Source organism: Grammomys surdaster, unplaced genomic scaffold (assembly GCF_004785775.1).
Source record: "Grammomys surdaster isolate TR1022 unplaced genomic scaffold, NIH_TR_1.0 170, whole genome shotgun sequence".
Taxonomy (NCBI): domain Eukaryota; kingdom Metazoa; phylum Chordata; class Mammalia; order Rodentia; family Muridae; genus Grammomys; species Grammomys surdaster.
In genome coordinates, this window is record NW_021604618.1 from 7,077,321 (window position 1) to 7,093,624 (window position 16,304).

The 16,304-nt window shown below is 38.9% G+C and overlaps 1 protein-coding gene across 2 annotated transcripts in view; it reads right to left on the reverse strand.

Annotated features, from left to right (window-relative positions):
• Cd44 (CD44 molecule (Indian blood group)) overlaps positions 1-16,304 on the reverse strand; it is an 88,093-nt gene that overhangs the window by 27,157 nt on the left and 44,632 nt on the right. Inside the window, exons 5-9 of one of the 2 annotated variants that reach the window (XM_028766923.1) lie at positions 14,521-14,739; positions 6,340-6,465; positions 3,915-4,028; positions 3,344-3,460; positions 145-273 (exon numbers count right to left, since the gene is read on the reverse strand). In XM_028766923.1, coding sequence (XP_028622756.1) covers positions 145-273; positions 3,344-3,460; positions 3,915-4,028; positions 6,340-6,465; positions 14,521-14,739 — 705 coding nt within the window. The remainder of the gene's footprint in view (positions 1-144; positions 274-3,343; positions 3,461-3,914; positions 4,029-6,339; positions 6,466-14,520; positions 14,740-16,304) is intronic. The other variant, XM_028766922.1, reaches the window with a different exon arrangement.

The window sequence follows — 16,304 nt, forward strand, 5'->3', positions numbered from 1 at the left end:
GCTTATTAGTAGCTTTTAGATTCTGGATCTGTGTTTACTTCAAGAAACAGACCACTTCCTTCAGTTTATTTTGTGCATTATCTTCAATGTCCAGCATTGAACTCAAAAGGTAGTTTCCACCCACATTATGAAACCTGTCATTACCAGTTGTCCCTTCTGTCACATGGGAGTCTTCACTTGAGGTAGGGGGGTTCTTCCCCTGCCATCCATTCTCAAACCACTTCTCCTGCTGGGTAGCTGCTTCTTCTGCTGTACTATTAGGAGCTGCCCAGGCTGAGAGGAGAATGATGATGGTGAGAAATATTGTCCAGTTTCTTAACAAGCCCTTTAATATGTCTTGATATGTCTTTCTACATTACAGGTAGAGATAGATAGATAGATAGATAGATAGATAGATAGATAGATAGATAGGATAGACAGAGATGATAGACATGTACATACATACATATATGAAACTACAAATATACATACATATATACATGATACTACAAATATATATACATACATACATATATATGTATATATATATACACACATAGATGATAGATACAAAATACATAGATGATAGATAGATGCATACATGCATAGATGATGGATAGATTACAGATAGATGATTCATACATACATAGATGATAATAAATAGATGATAGGTATATGCATACATAGACAGTTGATTGATATATACATACATACATAGATGGTAGATGGATGGGCAATACATACACATACATACATACATACATTCATGTATACATATACAGAGATAGATAGATAGATAGATAGATAGATAGATAGATAGATAGATATAAAGAAAGACAATAGAAACCAGGGGATGAGTTACTAATATTCTGAAAGGTAGATTCTAGAACTATAACACGCAACCTGTTAACTTTTCTGATGGGAAAACAAGTTTCATTTTCTGAAAATCATGTACACAGAGTAGCACAGAGTCAAGACTAGACCCTAACCTGTGAATTATGAACTCTCACTATTATTTCTAATTTAATATTTTCTATGGTTTTACATATTCTGCCAAAGGGAGCTTCTGTTGGAAGAATAATCTCTGTGTTTGGGTGATTTTGCAGGAGACAATGTGTTATATAACAACTCACAACACTACTGTAATAGTAGAGCTTTGCAATCAGGCTGTATAACCTATAATAACACTCAGCAGAAATGGCTGGCATGCACGCTGTCGGGATGCCTGGGATGTTACTACACTGACCTACTATGTGATTGTCGAGGGACATTTTAATTGCTAAAATCTCTTCTTAACAAAGCTAATTCAGTGGAAGAAAAACCTATTCTAGCCAGTTGGGGAATTATATAAATAATAACAGTATCAGACAGGCTTAACCTTTCAAGCATTGTTTTTAAAAGTCGAGATGACTGGGATAAAATCCCATTAGGGTGCTTCCTGGAAAAGTCAGAAAGCCACTGACATTTTCATCTGCAACAGCTCCTGGCCAATTTCTGATTCATCAGGAACGCTAGAGACTATAAACTGCCAAACCAAATGAATATTGTGTTCGCTCTATCTCATTATCTTAGAAAATGATGTGTGACTTTATAATAACAAATATAGTTTTTAAATGGGACTCATGCTAATTTTGTTTTTATATTTTCCAATCCATTTGGGGGATTAACTGATTGTCCAAAGGGAGAAAGGCCCAAAATCTAAAATTATGTTCTATTATTTTAAGTCATTAAGCACACATGTGTGCTCACAAACTTACACATATGTCTACATTCAAACTATCATCTTTCATACAGTGATCCTTCAAGCACCCAACTATGCCCTAGCATTTCCAGAACAGTCAAGAATGTGTTAATGAAACAGGACTTTCACTACATACCATAAGGGTTGACTCTTTTCTAAAAGTTGTTATGTCCCCTCAATGAAGTCATGTGTACTTTTGCAAAAATGGTAACTTCTTTTTGTTAAATGTATCTGGATTCTGAAATTTTCTTTGTAAGGATGTCCCTAGGCCATCATATTTCGACATTAGACACATTAATTCCAAGTTTCTTAATTAGCATTCTTCTTTTTTCATTATATATATATGATTTTATTTATATGAGTGCATGGTAGCTGTCTTCAGACACACCAGAAGAGAGCATTGGATCCTATTATAGATGATTGTGAGCCATCATGTGGTTGCTGGGAATTGAAGTCAGGACCTTTGGAAGAGCAGTCAGTGCTCTTAACCGCTGAGCCATCTCTCCAGCCCAGTTAGCATTCTTCTTAAGAGAAAATGTTTTACAGTAATTAATAAGATTTCTGATAGATCCTGGAGGAGATTGGAATGGGTCTGATTTCTAAGAGACATCTGTTTCCTTTCTATTCTTTTTTTTTAACAGTCTACTTCTTGGTTAACTCAACCCTTAATCTTCATGCATATATCAACTTTACTGGGATAAAGAAGAGAACACAATGTCTGTTAGACATTCAGTACAATGCCCAGGGCTTATTAACTCATATCTCAACCATTTCTTTGATTCTTTGTGAACACATCCATCAAACCAGGAAATCCTAAGTTTCTTTGGTTTCTAAGTAGCTGTTTCTTAACATTTCCCTTTAAGAATGTTCAAACATAAAAATGGTGATTGAGTCATAACTTAAAAATGCTATAAGATGTCATCCCAAGGACCAGTTGTATTCCAAATTATTAGGCATTTCTCTGAGATACAGATAAAAGATGAGTACATGTCCCTCTTTTTTTATCTTTGTTTTATTGTCCTAGGTTCACAAACCATTGTTGAGATATGAGATTGTTTTTTGAAAAACTTGACATATTTGTCTATAAGTAGAAAGAACAGTAAGAGCATCAGGACATTTTCCAACTTGCCATGAGTGTTTTAAACAAAAGAAGGGTAGCTTAGAATTTAAAAAGAGAACTTAGGAGCCACTGACTTCTCACCAAGGACAGAAAGAGTTCCATTCTACCACAGAGCAAGGAAGAGTGTGATAAAAGAAAGTGTATCACAGAGCTTCATAGAAGATGGAGACTAAAGATCTGCCCACTCATGAAACTTTCCTCCCAGCTCCCACACTAAATACCTGAAGGGCACACTCACATCATACATTTCCAAAAACACACAGCAGCTACCAAAACAGAACCCTTAGGAACCATTAACACACAAACAGCATCTCATGTCTATTTTGCAGACATTCTTGTCTCTTGGAAAATCTGACAACTTGGCATCTTTATTCCTTATTTTTAAAAATGGCCCCTTTCAGGCACTGCAGATAAATTTACTATGCAGACAGAAAAGATGTGGCCAAAAGCTAAACATCTCTGATAACTTGGGTACCAGAACTTCAGTGCATCATTTTTCTTACTTGTGCTTGTAGCATGTGGGGTCTCCTCTTCATCCTGATACTCATGGTTATTGAAAGGAGGCTGTGGTTCCTGGGTCCAATTTTCTCCATGAGCACTGGTGCTGTTTCTGTCTATATCTGTTGTAATGACGTTTAAGTACACTGTGACTTTTAATCAAATAGTCTTTAGTAATCTTCTTCTACTAAAGTACATGTTATCTATCTACTGGTCCTATGCCTAAGCACTATCTCTAAGTACTTACTCTCAATAAATCTGAGTGATTTCACTAATCTTTCCCAAGAGAAAATGAACAGGTACACATTTCTTTGATATTGCTTATTATTCTAGAATAGCCACTTTGTCAGAGGGAGTACCATAAACCATTCAGATATATTCATTTTTATAACAAAGTGACATAAAATACCTTATGTTCAGGAAGTATGGTTGACAAATGACTCCTGTGTGGAATGTTCACTAAGGATTTGTGATGAGACATTAATTAATTGTCCCATTGCATCCAAAGGTTTGACCTTCACAATATCATAAGCTTTGAGAGAAAGTATCATTAATGATATGTGCATAACTCATTACCAGTCATCCTGGTGGTTGTCTGAAGTAGTACTTCCGGGTTTGAATGGATTGGCTTCCACTGGGTCCAGTCCTGGTTCTGTTCCTTGTGAGCAGAAACCCGTGGAGTAGTTGCAACTGTCATAATGATGATTGAGGGAATTAGGAAAATGTTATTTCTTGAGCCTTCACTGCTTGCTTTGTACATTTGTCTCTTCTGTAGACTACACAGCAGCTCATCTATACAGGGCTGTATAGATGGTTGAGTGGAAATGACGGAGAAGGAGAGAGTCTTAGCTTCATCCACCATGTTGCTTTGTACCTCAATGTTCTTTCAATTCTATCATAGAATATCTTCGGGTTTAGGGCATGAGATCTTCAGGATATAATAGTGAAGGATGTTGCAACAGTAGGAAGAACAGCTTGAAAGCACTAACCCTCCACCAATAATGACCAAAGCTGTGAAGAGTTTTGCCCATTCATGCAAATTGGAGGAATCCACTGCACCCGAAAATTATTCATTGGTATCACTGGTAGGTGTGCTAACTGTAGATCCTTCAGCTGAAGAAGTTGATAGCTGAGTTATAACAGAATCACTATTGTGATAGTGATTTTACTGGGGAAAGAAATAACCACAAGAGCCAAAGCTTTATCTGTAGATGGTTTTTGGAAGGAATGTATGCTTCATAGAGCCATTTGTCTGAGCTACTTTTTTCTGAATATATACTAAACATCCATGAGAGTCCCATTGAATACAGACATGATATAAGCAAGCCATTCACAGCTAATGAAAGAGGACCAATATGCATACGTATATAGAAAAGAGCCAGAAGTAACCATCCACCATCAGCACAACACATTGGAAAACAAAGACATGTCAGTTCACCGATGTCCCAATAATAGCATGCAAAATAGGAAGCCTGGAACAGAAGGTGCAAAAAGATCCATTTTGACAAAATCTGAAACAATATATTTTGTGAAAAGGCTATTTGCAAGTTCAACTTCCTTCAAATTCTATTTTGATACCCAAATAACACAAAACCATTTTACCAGTCAAGAAAATAATTTAGAGTCATTAACCACATTTCTAACAATCTTGAAAAAGTGGTAGTTAGCCCAAGTCTCCAAAAGAAAAAGTGCATCCTGTTGAGTTAAAGGGTATATGTATCACATAGAAAAGTGAACTGAAATTGAACACACTCTATAAAGATGGGGGAGCAGAGCACGGGAACTTTATCTCCCAGAGTCTGACCATATAGCATATTTGCAAGGAAGCTACGTTCTAAACCTAGAGGGCGCTGTCACAGTAATGCTCAGTATGTGGGGTTCCTTGGGTTCTGAAGTTCCTAAGCTCTGCAGAAGCATCTAGCCCAAGAAATACACCACCTAAGTCTCCATATAGAAAATCTGGTTTGTCTCTAGTATTTGCTGTATCATTGCCACACACTCTGATGCCTTCAAGGTACTTTTAGATTCTGCCGTCCCTAGGTACTATTCACTTGGGAATGAAATCCTCCAATTTTAATAGAATAGACAGAACTCTTATTGTCTAAGATAGCTGATATAGCACCTCAAAACCCTTTCACCAAAGAGTAATTGAATCAGCTTTATGCATCTCATCTCTTTCCAGAAAAATCTTTACTTAGGACAAGTATAGAGGAATCTGTCATTTGTCAGGACAGGATGTTTTTCTCTACAATCTCCACCTCAGTGTTCATAGGAAGGTTTATAGGGCTCACAAGTTTGGACATGGTAACACAGTGGTGTCACTATTTGTTTTTAGTAGTCAACGTTGTCTTTTTAGAGCTGTGGTGGCATTTATTCTTCTCTCCAGAGCAATTCTGTTATATGGTGTCCAGCAAGTTTGTTGAAACTTTTTGAGTTTTTTCCTTTAATCATAACCATTTTTTGATTAATTAAGGTAGTTCTTGAGCTCGGGCTTCTATGCTTTAAGCCATTCTAGGGCATCCCAAGCTTTCAATTCAAGTCATGTGAAACTTTTAATGACCATCTTCCTAATCACATGAACATTTGTCCCAGAAGTCCTTGAGTCTCTTGTAGGTAAAAGTTCTGGCCTTTCCATCCCTGTGTTCCTATCATCTGGCACAGCAGGGGCACAATGGATACTAGTTGTGGTGCTTTAATATGCCATCCCCCAGCTACATTTGAAAATGTAAATATTTCTCTAAAAGCAAACACTGATGAATAGAACAGGAGGAACACTGGGTGTCTGAAACTTCATGAGGTATTTTTCCCAGCAATATCTTTTGGTTCCCATTCGTGAAGCTTTATTTCCTCCTCAAAAGTCTCATCAGAATGGAATTAAGGTAAAATCACAGGTTCAGTCATTGTTCACATCACCTGTTTCCCAAGAGAGATACTATATATATCATTTAGGTCCCTCATCAAGCCCTGCATAAATGATTCTACTGTAATTGAGTATTCTTACTGGTGCTGGAGATAAAATCTTCATCATCATCAATGCCTGATCCAGAAAAACTGGGGTATTTGTCTGTTTCATCTTCATTTTCCTCATTTGGCTCCCAGCCTGTTGAGTTGGTATTTGACTCCGTACCTGTTGTGGTGACTTACATTAGTAGTTGAGCTGATTGCCAAGCAACCCATTTCACCAAGGAAGAAAGTCAGGCATGGGAGGTATCATGGAGTTCCCAAGATTTTAAGAAGAAAACAAGAGAGTAGTTTTGTATATCTGCAAACCCTCACCACTGAAGCTAATGTATGGACCTTAAAATGACTTGTTATGATCTTTACAACTCAACATTCTCATTAAGAAGGCTAAAGAATAACCATCAGTAGAGCTGGCCAAAGGAGTTAGAGCAAAACACAACAAAACACAGGCCCATGCAAATCCCCCCTTGCTTTCAGATGTCTTTCTTTTTACATCATTAGCATATTATATTGAAGTCAGGATGTCAGGACAAGAATAGGAAGATTTCACATATCCCTATTTGCTGTTTCAAGACACTTTCAATAACACCCTGATGCTACATTTCCAAAATCTTATAGTTGCATTCATATTTTTCAAATTCATTTGTTTTCTTCTATTCTTACTTTTTATCAGGGTTCATTGTGTGAAGTAAAGGGTTTCATTCACTAGAAACAAGGGTTTTCATTGGACATTTCTAAAAAGGCACATGCATTTTCTCAGTCTTTAGCATCAGATCCTGTGTCTCTAATGTGATTAAAAGCAAGGAGTTCCCAAGATTTTGCCCATTCTCAATAGAATTTACCATGACAGGGGGATAAATTAACAGAAATGTTCTTGCCATTTATTAATCATCTAAAATTGTTCAAAAGGGTTTATAACAGTGGATCACAGTTCAAATATTGAGGATTTCCCCCTTTCAATCATTAAACCCAGCTTTTTATAAAGGAAATGGAAACTTTTGTTCTCTTCTTAGCAGTTACTTCAAAAGATTTCACTTTACTAAAATGGATTCTTCTAACATCTGAATGCAATTCAGGCTACCTTACGGGATGACCATTTGGTTTTCTTATTATTGATGTCCAACCCAAGACTAATTCAATTGATAGAAATCTTTTATATTTTGGTAGCTATGGCTATGTTATTTTACATTGTCATAAAAATGTTTTTTACTTCAGTAATTTGAGGGTATGCCCAGACACTCTGTTAGAGTTTAAATGTTCTGTTATCACCAAATACTTGGCCTGCTACATAGTTTCCTAATTAGCTTTATCCTGGGCTATATAAACCCCTATAAAGTATAGAGAAGAAAATCATGTATTAGTAATATTAAATCAAACATACAGAACACAGAGTTCAAGATCCTTCCTAAACTAACACATACATTTGTGAGACAGAATAGTGTTTTGACTTTAACCACATCCCATAGGTTAATGAGAATTATTAAAGACTGTCAAGCAGGCATATGTTATATGGTATCTATAACTCATTACCAGGCATCTTCGTTGTTGTATGAAAATGACTCTTGAACTCTGATGGTTGAAAAAACCATGAAAACCAGTTCTGGGCTTCTTGCCTCTTGGGTGGTGTTTCAGGGGTGGTCATCAAGGCTGTTGTAACCATGATTGAATTGATTGTTGAAATGTTAGTTATCAGTTCCTAAGAAATAGCACCATACATTTTTTCACTCTCTCCCTACATAGAAAATCATCTCTTCTTGACATAGGTGGTAGAAAGAAAGGGAAAAAGTAAAGTAGAAGAATAGAAGTTCTGTTTCTTTCAGCAGTCCAAACTATAGTTCACAGAGTGTCAGAGGTGGAGGAACCTTAAATAAAAAGTGTTCCATGCTTTCATTTTAAGATTAAAAAACCTTTGCTGGACACTTATGTGAAGTCCAATTGGCAGAAAGGACATCTCAAAACTTGCACGAGAACTATCTGAAGTTCCAGTCTATAAAATAGAACAGTGATTTATTATTTGTCTCCTTTCCCATCAGGCCAAATTATTACCCATAGTGAAAATTTCCAAAATAGAATGTTCTTCTAAAAACTAGAATTAAAGTATCAGATGATTAGAAAAGTTGGTTGAACTAAACCATTTAAGATCCTCTCCAAATCTGACCATTTGTGACTTTAATGGCCAGCTCTTAGGAACCCAAACCCTATGATGTTCTTCACAATTGAAGATGGCCAACCAATATCATTCCCTAGGAGTTCAGGATATGATATCTCTGCCAGAAGTCACAGGCATATGACCCCATGAACCCCAAATGCATGGGAGAATGGGGCAGGAAGAGAGACGTAGAAGACTTCTTTTCACCTTTCTCCAAGGAGGATGCATATACCATAGAGACATGGCTCATAATCATTTCCATGTCAACACTCTACTTTGTAAGGAAGAACAGTCCATTTTAAAAAATAGTAGAATAAACCAAGACAAACAGGAAGAAATGAAGAGATCCACTGACTCCACCAACACCAAAGCAACAGACTTGATTTGAACACTCCCAAAGATTGCCAATTATGTCATCATGATGTACATGGGAATATGAAATAATAGGAACCCAAAATACCAGGATAAGTTGAAGCAAAGAAAGCTGAAGCCATCAATAAAATTCCAAATACAATGGTCAATGAGATTCCTTTTGCCAGCTATCAAGAAAGCCCAGTAACAATTCAAAAAGAACCACAGCCGCAAAGCCCCTTTCCTTCCCATGGTTTGTCCTATAAAGATGTATTATACAAGTTCACAGATACAAATATCATTTTCCTTACTCTGACATTTCTCCCCCACAGTCACACATCTCAGCATTTTATTAATTATTGTGATGTGGTAATCATAGTAGAAGAACATCAGCAGGGTTTCCTTACACGATTACAAGGACACATACCTACACACATATACATACATACATACATACATACATACATACATACATACACACATACACACATCACTTCCCCATTTCTGAAGAGAGAATGTCTATTTGAAATATGGCCATATTATCTGTCAATATAGATTAATAAGTGAAAAAGTTCCTATTATCTCCCATTATTATAAACCAGTGGTTATCAATCTTCCTTGTGCTGCAACCCTTTAATACAGTTTCTCACATTATGGTGATCCCTAATCATAAAATATTTTCGTTGTTACTTCACCACTGTAATTTTGCTACTGTTATGAATTGTAAGTATCTGTGCTTTCTGGTGGTCATTCAGTCTCCAAAGAGATCTCAACTCACAGGTTGAAAACTGCTGTTATGGACTGATTCCTTTTGCCAAGCCCCTAGGGCAAAGCTACCAAGTCAAATTACTTGAGTGCTAATGACCACATATCCTCAGAGCTTATTTGTCACCCCTAGACACTGATATAAAGCAACAGCTCATGTCACTTCTTGGTGTTTTCAGAAAAGGCTTTCAGTGTCAATTTTTTTTAAAGTCTATGCTTTTTATTCATTAATCATTACTTCTTTCTTTTATTGATATGATCATTTGGTCCATAGATGGCTTTTTAGAGGTCATTTCTTCAATGACTCTCCTAGACCCAGGAAAACTAACCTGACTCTGTGTCCTTGTTGCCAAAGTGAAAGTAAGGCATTTGGGAGACATTAGGTCCACAGATTTCTGTGCCACTGACAACATCCGAACCTGATATCAGCAAGGATGCTGCCTATGTATGAGAGTGAACATCTATCCTTCTTAACACCTCACTGAAGACAGGTGATCAGCGAAAGATATGAGAGTTTACCTGTAGTTGCTGTCGTTGTGGGCTCTTGAGTCTGAGTTGTGGATTGTGAATTACCAAACCAAGACCATATCCAATTATTTTGTTTCTGAGCTGCTGCATGGCTTTTTGAGTACACAGTTGAAGCAACTAGATTAATTATGAAAATAGTGTTTAGTGAGATTTGCCTACCTTCTATAAAACCTGTGTGTTCTCTGTCCTAATAGAATATATTTATTATAGAATGAGGATTTAAAAAGGGAAGTTGAGACTACTTTTATATTTCCAGACTCCCACTATCTAGCAGGATCTCAAGACAGTATCAAGAAGGCAGATTAGGGTGTGAATTCAGTGCTTCTCAGTCTTCAACTTGAACTCTCTCAATCGTGTCCAGAGCCAACTCAAGCAGCAAAGTAACTGTGATGGAGAGAGATTTGCTCTTCTCTTGATGGCATCATTCAGCCACGATCAGGAAGTCTTCAGTGCAACAGAGCTTACAATGGCATCCATTAATTTATCTTCAGAGATACTTTGAAGATGCCTGCATCTTTTCTATCTGTTCAGCATTGTACCTACTCAGATAGTCTGTGAAAACTGGCATTTCAAGACTCCACCCACACTCATCAACACAACTTAAACTTTATCGTTGGGCAAGAATTTTGTAGAGGGTATATAAAATGTTGTCAGTAGATAAAACTTTCTCCAGTATCTGTCTACCACTTCCCCACATAGAGATGACAAAAGCAAAGAATTGTTGAACTCTTTTAAAGTTAAAGAAAGGATAATATAAGAATATTTTGTAATTAAAAAAATATTTCATTTGACTTTCAAGTTGAACTGGTTTGCAGAATGTTCCCCCATAGTAACAAAATACTAAATGCTATTGGAATAATTATCTGAATCAGCTGGGATTTTAAAAAAAGAAAATGTTTTAGATCAAACATTTCCCTGAAAATCTCGGTTATGGTCTCCACATACTGAAAGTGGTTCTTGCATACCATGGAGAATCTATTGGATCCCATGTAAACCCCAGTTTAGAACTGGAGCATCACACATAACAAATACCGAAGATCACATTAGTGAGAGCAGAGAGAGAGGTAGTTACAATGTTCTCAGGAAGGCACCCAAAGAGGCTACAGACTGCCTCCTATGGAAAATTAAACTAAAGATGCACAGTTTCTGACCCCCAGAAAAATGAGCTAAGAAAAAAAATGGACATAGAGAAGACAAAATGAGCATTATGTCACCTTCCTAAGTGGAGTTGTATGAGAGGAGACAGTGAAAGAAGTGTCAGCCTAGCCATCAGTTTTCAATTTGCCCCACCCAAGAAAGGTCATGCAAGATGAAAAACAAATTATTCACTTGACACCCAGAAGACAGGAAGTAGAGCTTTCCAAGGCAGGAGCTTATTTCCTAAATTAGTTTAGGCTTCTTGATTCCAGAGAATTCCAGATGACCAATAAGATGGAACTGATGACACACCTCCAGGCTGTCTCTTCCAAAAATAACATTTATAATAAGCGGCCAGTGGGATAACCCAAGCCTACAGAGCCTGTTGTTCTTGCTAGTTTTCCCTGTTGCCACCCACTGAGCACCCTTTAGGAAGGAATGAGCTGGTTAAGCCAGGCACAGCTTCTTCCATGTCCTCAGCCAGCCCAACTCTTGACTTCTGCTCCCCTGCATGCTAATCTGCATCCACTCCTTCTCACTGTGTCTTAGCCCTCCACCCAACAGTGATAAATAAGCCCTCAGGAAGCTCCTCGTTGGACTTAAACAGTAGGATTCTCTTCAGAAGCTCAGCTAGCATAACTCTATCATGCTACATGCTACATGCTACATCCAAGTAAACGTAAGCTGGTAGGCAAACTGGCCTCTCCTCCACACCTATTAAAAAGAACTGAATAAGCCATATTCTATGAGAGAAAGAAAGAAAGAAAGAAAGAAAGAAAGAAAGAAAGAAGGAAAGGAGGGAGGGAGGGAGGGAGGGAGGGAGGGAGGGAGGGAGGGAGGGAGGAAAGCAAAGGCTCCCTTCCCCCTGAAATCCTGAGCTATGTTTTAGTTAAGCTGGAGGGACAAGGATGACCCACCTCTGACCCTCATAAACTACAGCAGTGTCTGGAGCAGAGAAGATATGATACAGAGTAAATGAATGAGAACCTCACTGACCCTGGTTTCTCTTTGATATTACTCTACCACAGTTTCCACCAGAGAGGAAATGACCTGGGAGAGCACGGGAAGCTTAAACAGATATACCTTGTAGGTGGATGGAGTCTGTGTACTTGTGCATGTGTGGAGTCCACAGGTTGACATAAAGATGTTTTCCTTGACTGATGTCCACCTTATTTTCTGAGCTAAGATCTCTCATTATACCTGAATTTGGCTAGACTGGCTAGGCAGCAAGCAGGGTACCTCCTGTCTCCATCACCCTTGTCATTAGGATTGCAGATGCATGCTGCTGTGCTCAACGCTGGGACTCTGAGTGTTAGAATGGATCTGGTACAAAATTAGGACCTTAAAAGGGATTCACTGACTGGCTAGCTTGGATTCGGAAGGAGTGGTGCTTAGGGAATGGGCTAAGGATGCTAATATAACTGGTTAATTACTTCTCTTCAAGCACATGTGAAACTCCCACCCCACACAGGTTGGGACGCCAGCCACATTCAATCTCCACATGACAAAGTTTATTCTTTTGGGATAGAAAATAGGACTTTAGGTTAGACCTGTTCTGCTTCCTTATCAAACCACTGACTACTGTATTTGCCAACATCTGTCAAAACTGCACACCCCAATGAGACACACGTCTGACATAGTCACATCAAAAGGGCAGGGATCCAAGTAGCTGCACATAGCTAGCAACATCACCTGCCTGCTCTGTAGAAGTCTCTATGAAGAAGTATTTCCCAGAACACTACAGACAACAAGGTGACAAATCATCAGAGAGGAAGTGACCTAGGAGGACATGAGAAGCTTGAGTAGCTGTGCGTCTTGTGGACAGATGGAGTCTCTGTACTTGTGCATGTGCGGAGGCTTGGGGTTGACATAAAGATGTTGTCTTGATTGCTGTCCACCTTAGTTTTTGAGATAGGAACCCTCACTGAAGCTGAAGCTCACTGAATTGACTGGGCTGGCTAGCCAGCAAGTTCTAGGTCTTCCTCTGTCTCTGTCTCTCTAGTATTAGGATTACAGATATACACTGTCATGCTCAACTTTTTGTGTAGATGCTAGAGATCAAAAAAATCTCAGGTCCCCATGTGCCTGCCTGACAAGCACTTTACCCGTTGAGCTATTTCCAAACCCCCAGAATCTGATGGAATTTTGTTGTTGTTTTGTTTTTTTGTTTGTTTTGTTTAGTTTTTTGGAAAGCCTTCAAAAAATTTTCTGGGAATGACCAGAATCTTGCACCTGTTCAGAGCACCCCTTCCCCTCACTCAGCAACCTGATAACAGAAATCTAGAACACTGTTAGGTGAGATCAGCTTACATCAGAGTGCTAAGAAGGACTCCTGGCTTCTGGGTGACCATGGAATTAAAAAGGGCCCTATCTTGAATATTCTCAAGCCAGTACATTCCTGTAAAACTATGAAAAAGCCAGAGTCCCACCCCTCTGAGTTTCAACCAGGAGATGAGAAAATCCACACCATACTAGGAGACCCAGTGAAGACAAACTTAGCTGCCCTTTTTGGGTCTGAATAACCCCCCACAGAAGGAGCCCAGCCATCTGAAACCTTGTTCTAATACAGATCATAGAGGAAGTGCAGAGAGGGAAGTAGAGGAAGCTCTGAGCATCTTCCTAACAAAGCCCAGCTGCACAAACTCAATGCTGCATTGGCAGCCTCCCCTGCTGTTACCCACAGATACCCAAAGAGCATTAGGGTCTTCCCCCACAGACTGCAATCCAGAACACTGCAGCTGACAGGTGATCAAAAAATCCTTCACTTTTGGTACCTTGGGGGCGGGGGGAAGCATGGTTTGAAAATTAGGGTTAAGAATATGGATATTACACAATCAGAATCCTAAGAATGGATCTTTTAAGGTGTTAATGGAGCATACACTCTACAGTCCTGACTTTAACAGAACAGTTTTCTCTATGGTGCAAAATGACAAGAATGAAACAAGCAACATCACAAATTATTTCTGTAACAGGTCTGAGGCATTGTTAAGTCCTTAGGAACAAGAGAAAAGCAGCACCTTCCTGAAGAAACCCTTCTGATATGGCATTCCTCAACCCAAGGTAAGAGGTTCAGAGGTGAAGACGGAGGAGATGTGAAGGGGAGTAGAAGCCAGTGCCTAATGATCAGGAGCACTGACAGGAACAGGAGCCAGACTCCCTAAATGATCTCACCCACATCTAGATGCCTAGGGATGGCAGAAAATAGACCCTGGGGTGTGCGTTACTCAGGAGAGCCATTGGCATTCTGTCCAAGAACTGCTAGAGGAAAACCCAGGATTCCCTTCTCCTTACTGGTGGCCAAGGTGCTCCCAATAAAGGTGTCATCCTGGTCTCCAGTAGGCTGTGAAGTGGGAAGGTAGGTGTGGAAAATGTAGCCTTCTGGGGTGCTCTTCTCAATGGCGGATCCGCTGCTGACATCATCATCTATAGTGTTAGAGGCATCAATGTCTTCTTGGTGTGTTCTATACTCGCCCTTCTTGCTGTAGCGGGTACCATCACGGTTGACAATAGCTGAAGGAGATACAGATGCACTTTTAGAACTTCATAATGGATTGTCCTATAACATGACGTTAAAGCTACTTTCTTTTGCTCTAAACAACAATCTGTCTGTCTAGTGCTCACATAGAATGGGTGAGATGTTGAGATAATTCACCCTCCTTGCCCCCATACTCTGGAAATGAGGAGGAGAAAGTTGCAGTACCAGGGAGGAGAAAGTTGCAGTACCAGGGAGCTCCCGTATTTAAATCTGAGCTTTGAAGAGCTTTAGGCGAGGTGACCCTGTGAGCTTCAGTTTCTTTCTCAGTAAAGGAATGGCCCAGCCTTCTGAGTGGGGTTGTCATGAGCTGCACATGATTCATTGCTATTAGTGCTCAACATGGTAATCAAAATAAGAAAAGGATCAATAAGTGACACTTCTGCCACCCTATACAGTCCCTTCTGAAATACATGTACATTTTGTTACTGTTAAATCCATCCAACCCCAGAAAGGATTTGAAATAGTCATATAGACTTCACAAAAAAGCATATATTTGTAATCTGTTAGAAAGATTCTTTTCAAAAGGTAACTTTTGTCAATTTAATCACACACATACACAAACACACACACACACATACACACACACATGCACACCCACGCGCACGCGTGTTTCTGGCTAGAAAACTGGTTTATCTAAATACTGGATAGATGGATGCTCCAACCATCCTCAGGGAAATTCAGGGTAATATATATATTCATATGTGTTAATTTTACTCTTTATATATCTATAGATAGATAGATAGATAGATAGATAGATAGATAGATAGATCAGAATCTTTGGTTTAATAAGAAAGTGACTAGAATGAACCAGGGTAGAAAAAGTAGAAATGCAATCAATACATTATCCATCCTTAAAACATATTTTTTGCCTTAATTCTCAGCCATTTGCTACACACGGCTACTTATATGTACACTTTGCCAGAAATTGTTTTTTGCTGAATTGCATGTGTGGTACCAAGGATTCCTTTGTTTCACTTATGTAGCTTGCTTAAATGAGACTCTCAGTTGGAAAAATTTTCAACATCTCAGTTACCCTGAACATCAAGCGAAGGCAATTCATATTGTCTTATTATTTAAAAATATTTACCTAATGTTTGTGAGTGTGTTTTGTATGAGTTTATGTGTACCATGTATGTGCAGGAGCCCACAGAGGCTGGAAGAGTGTGTTAGATCTTCTTGAACTGGAGTTACAGGCAGTTGTGAACATCCATGTTGGTGCTGGGAATTGAACCCAGGCTGTATGCAAACACAATTAATACTCTTAACACTAAGACATCTTTCCAATCTCCAGACAATTTACAAAGAATGGAGGTTTGTTTGGATTATGGCCCTTGAGTCTAGGCAGAGAAGTCCAAGAACAGTGTCTGTTAGGGATCTGCTGCAGGTCCACTCGGTGCATCCTGTGGCCGAGGGCATCACATGGAGACACAGCAAGTGAGCCAGCTCAGGCCTCTGTCCCTCACCTTATAAGGCACTGATGTCATCAGGCTTCATCCTCTTTACCCCATTGGGTCCTAACTACTTCTCAAGGACCTCCATT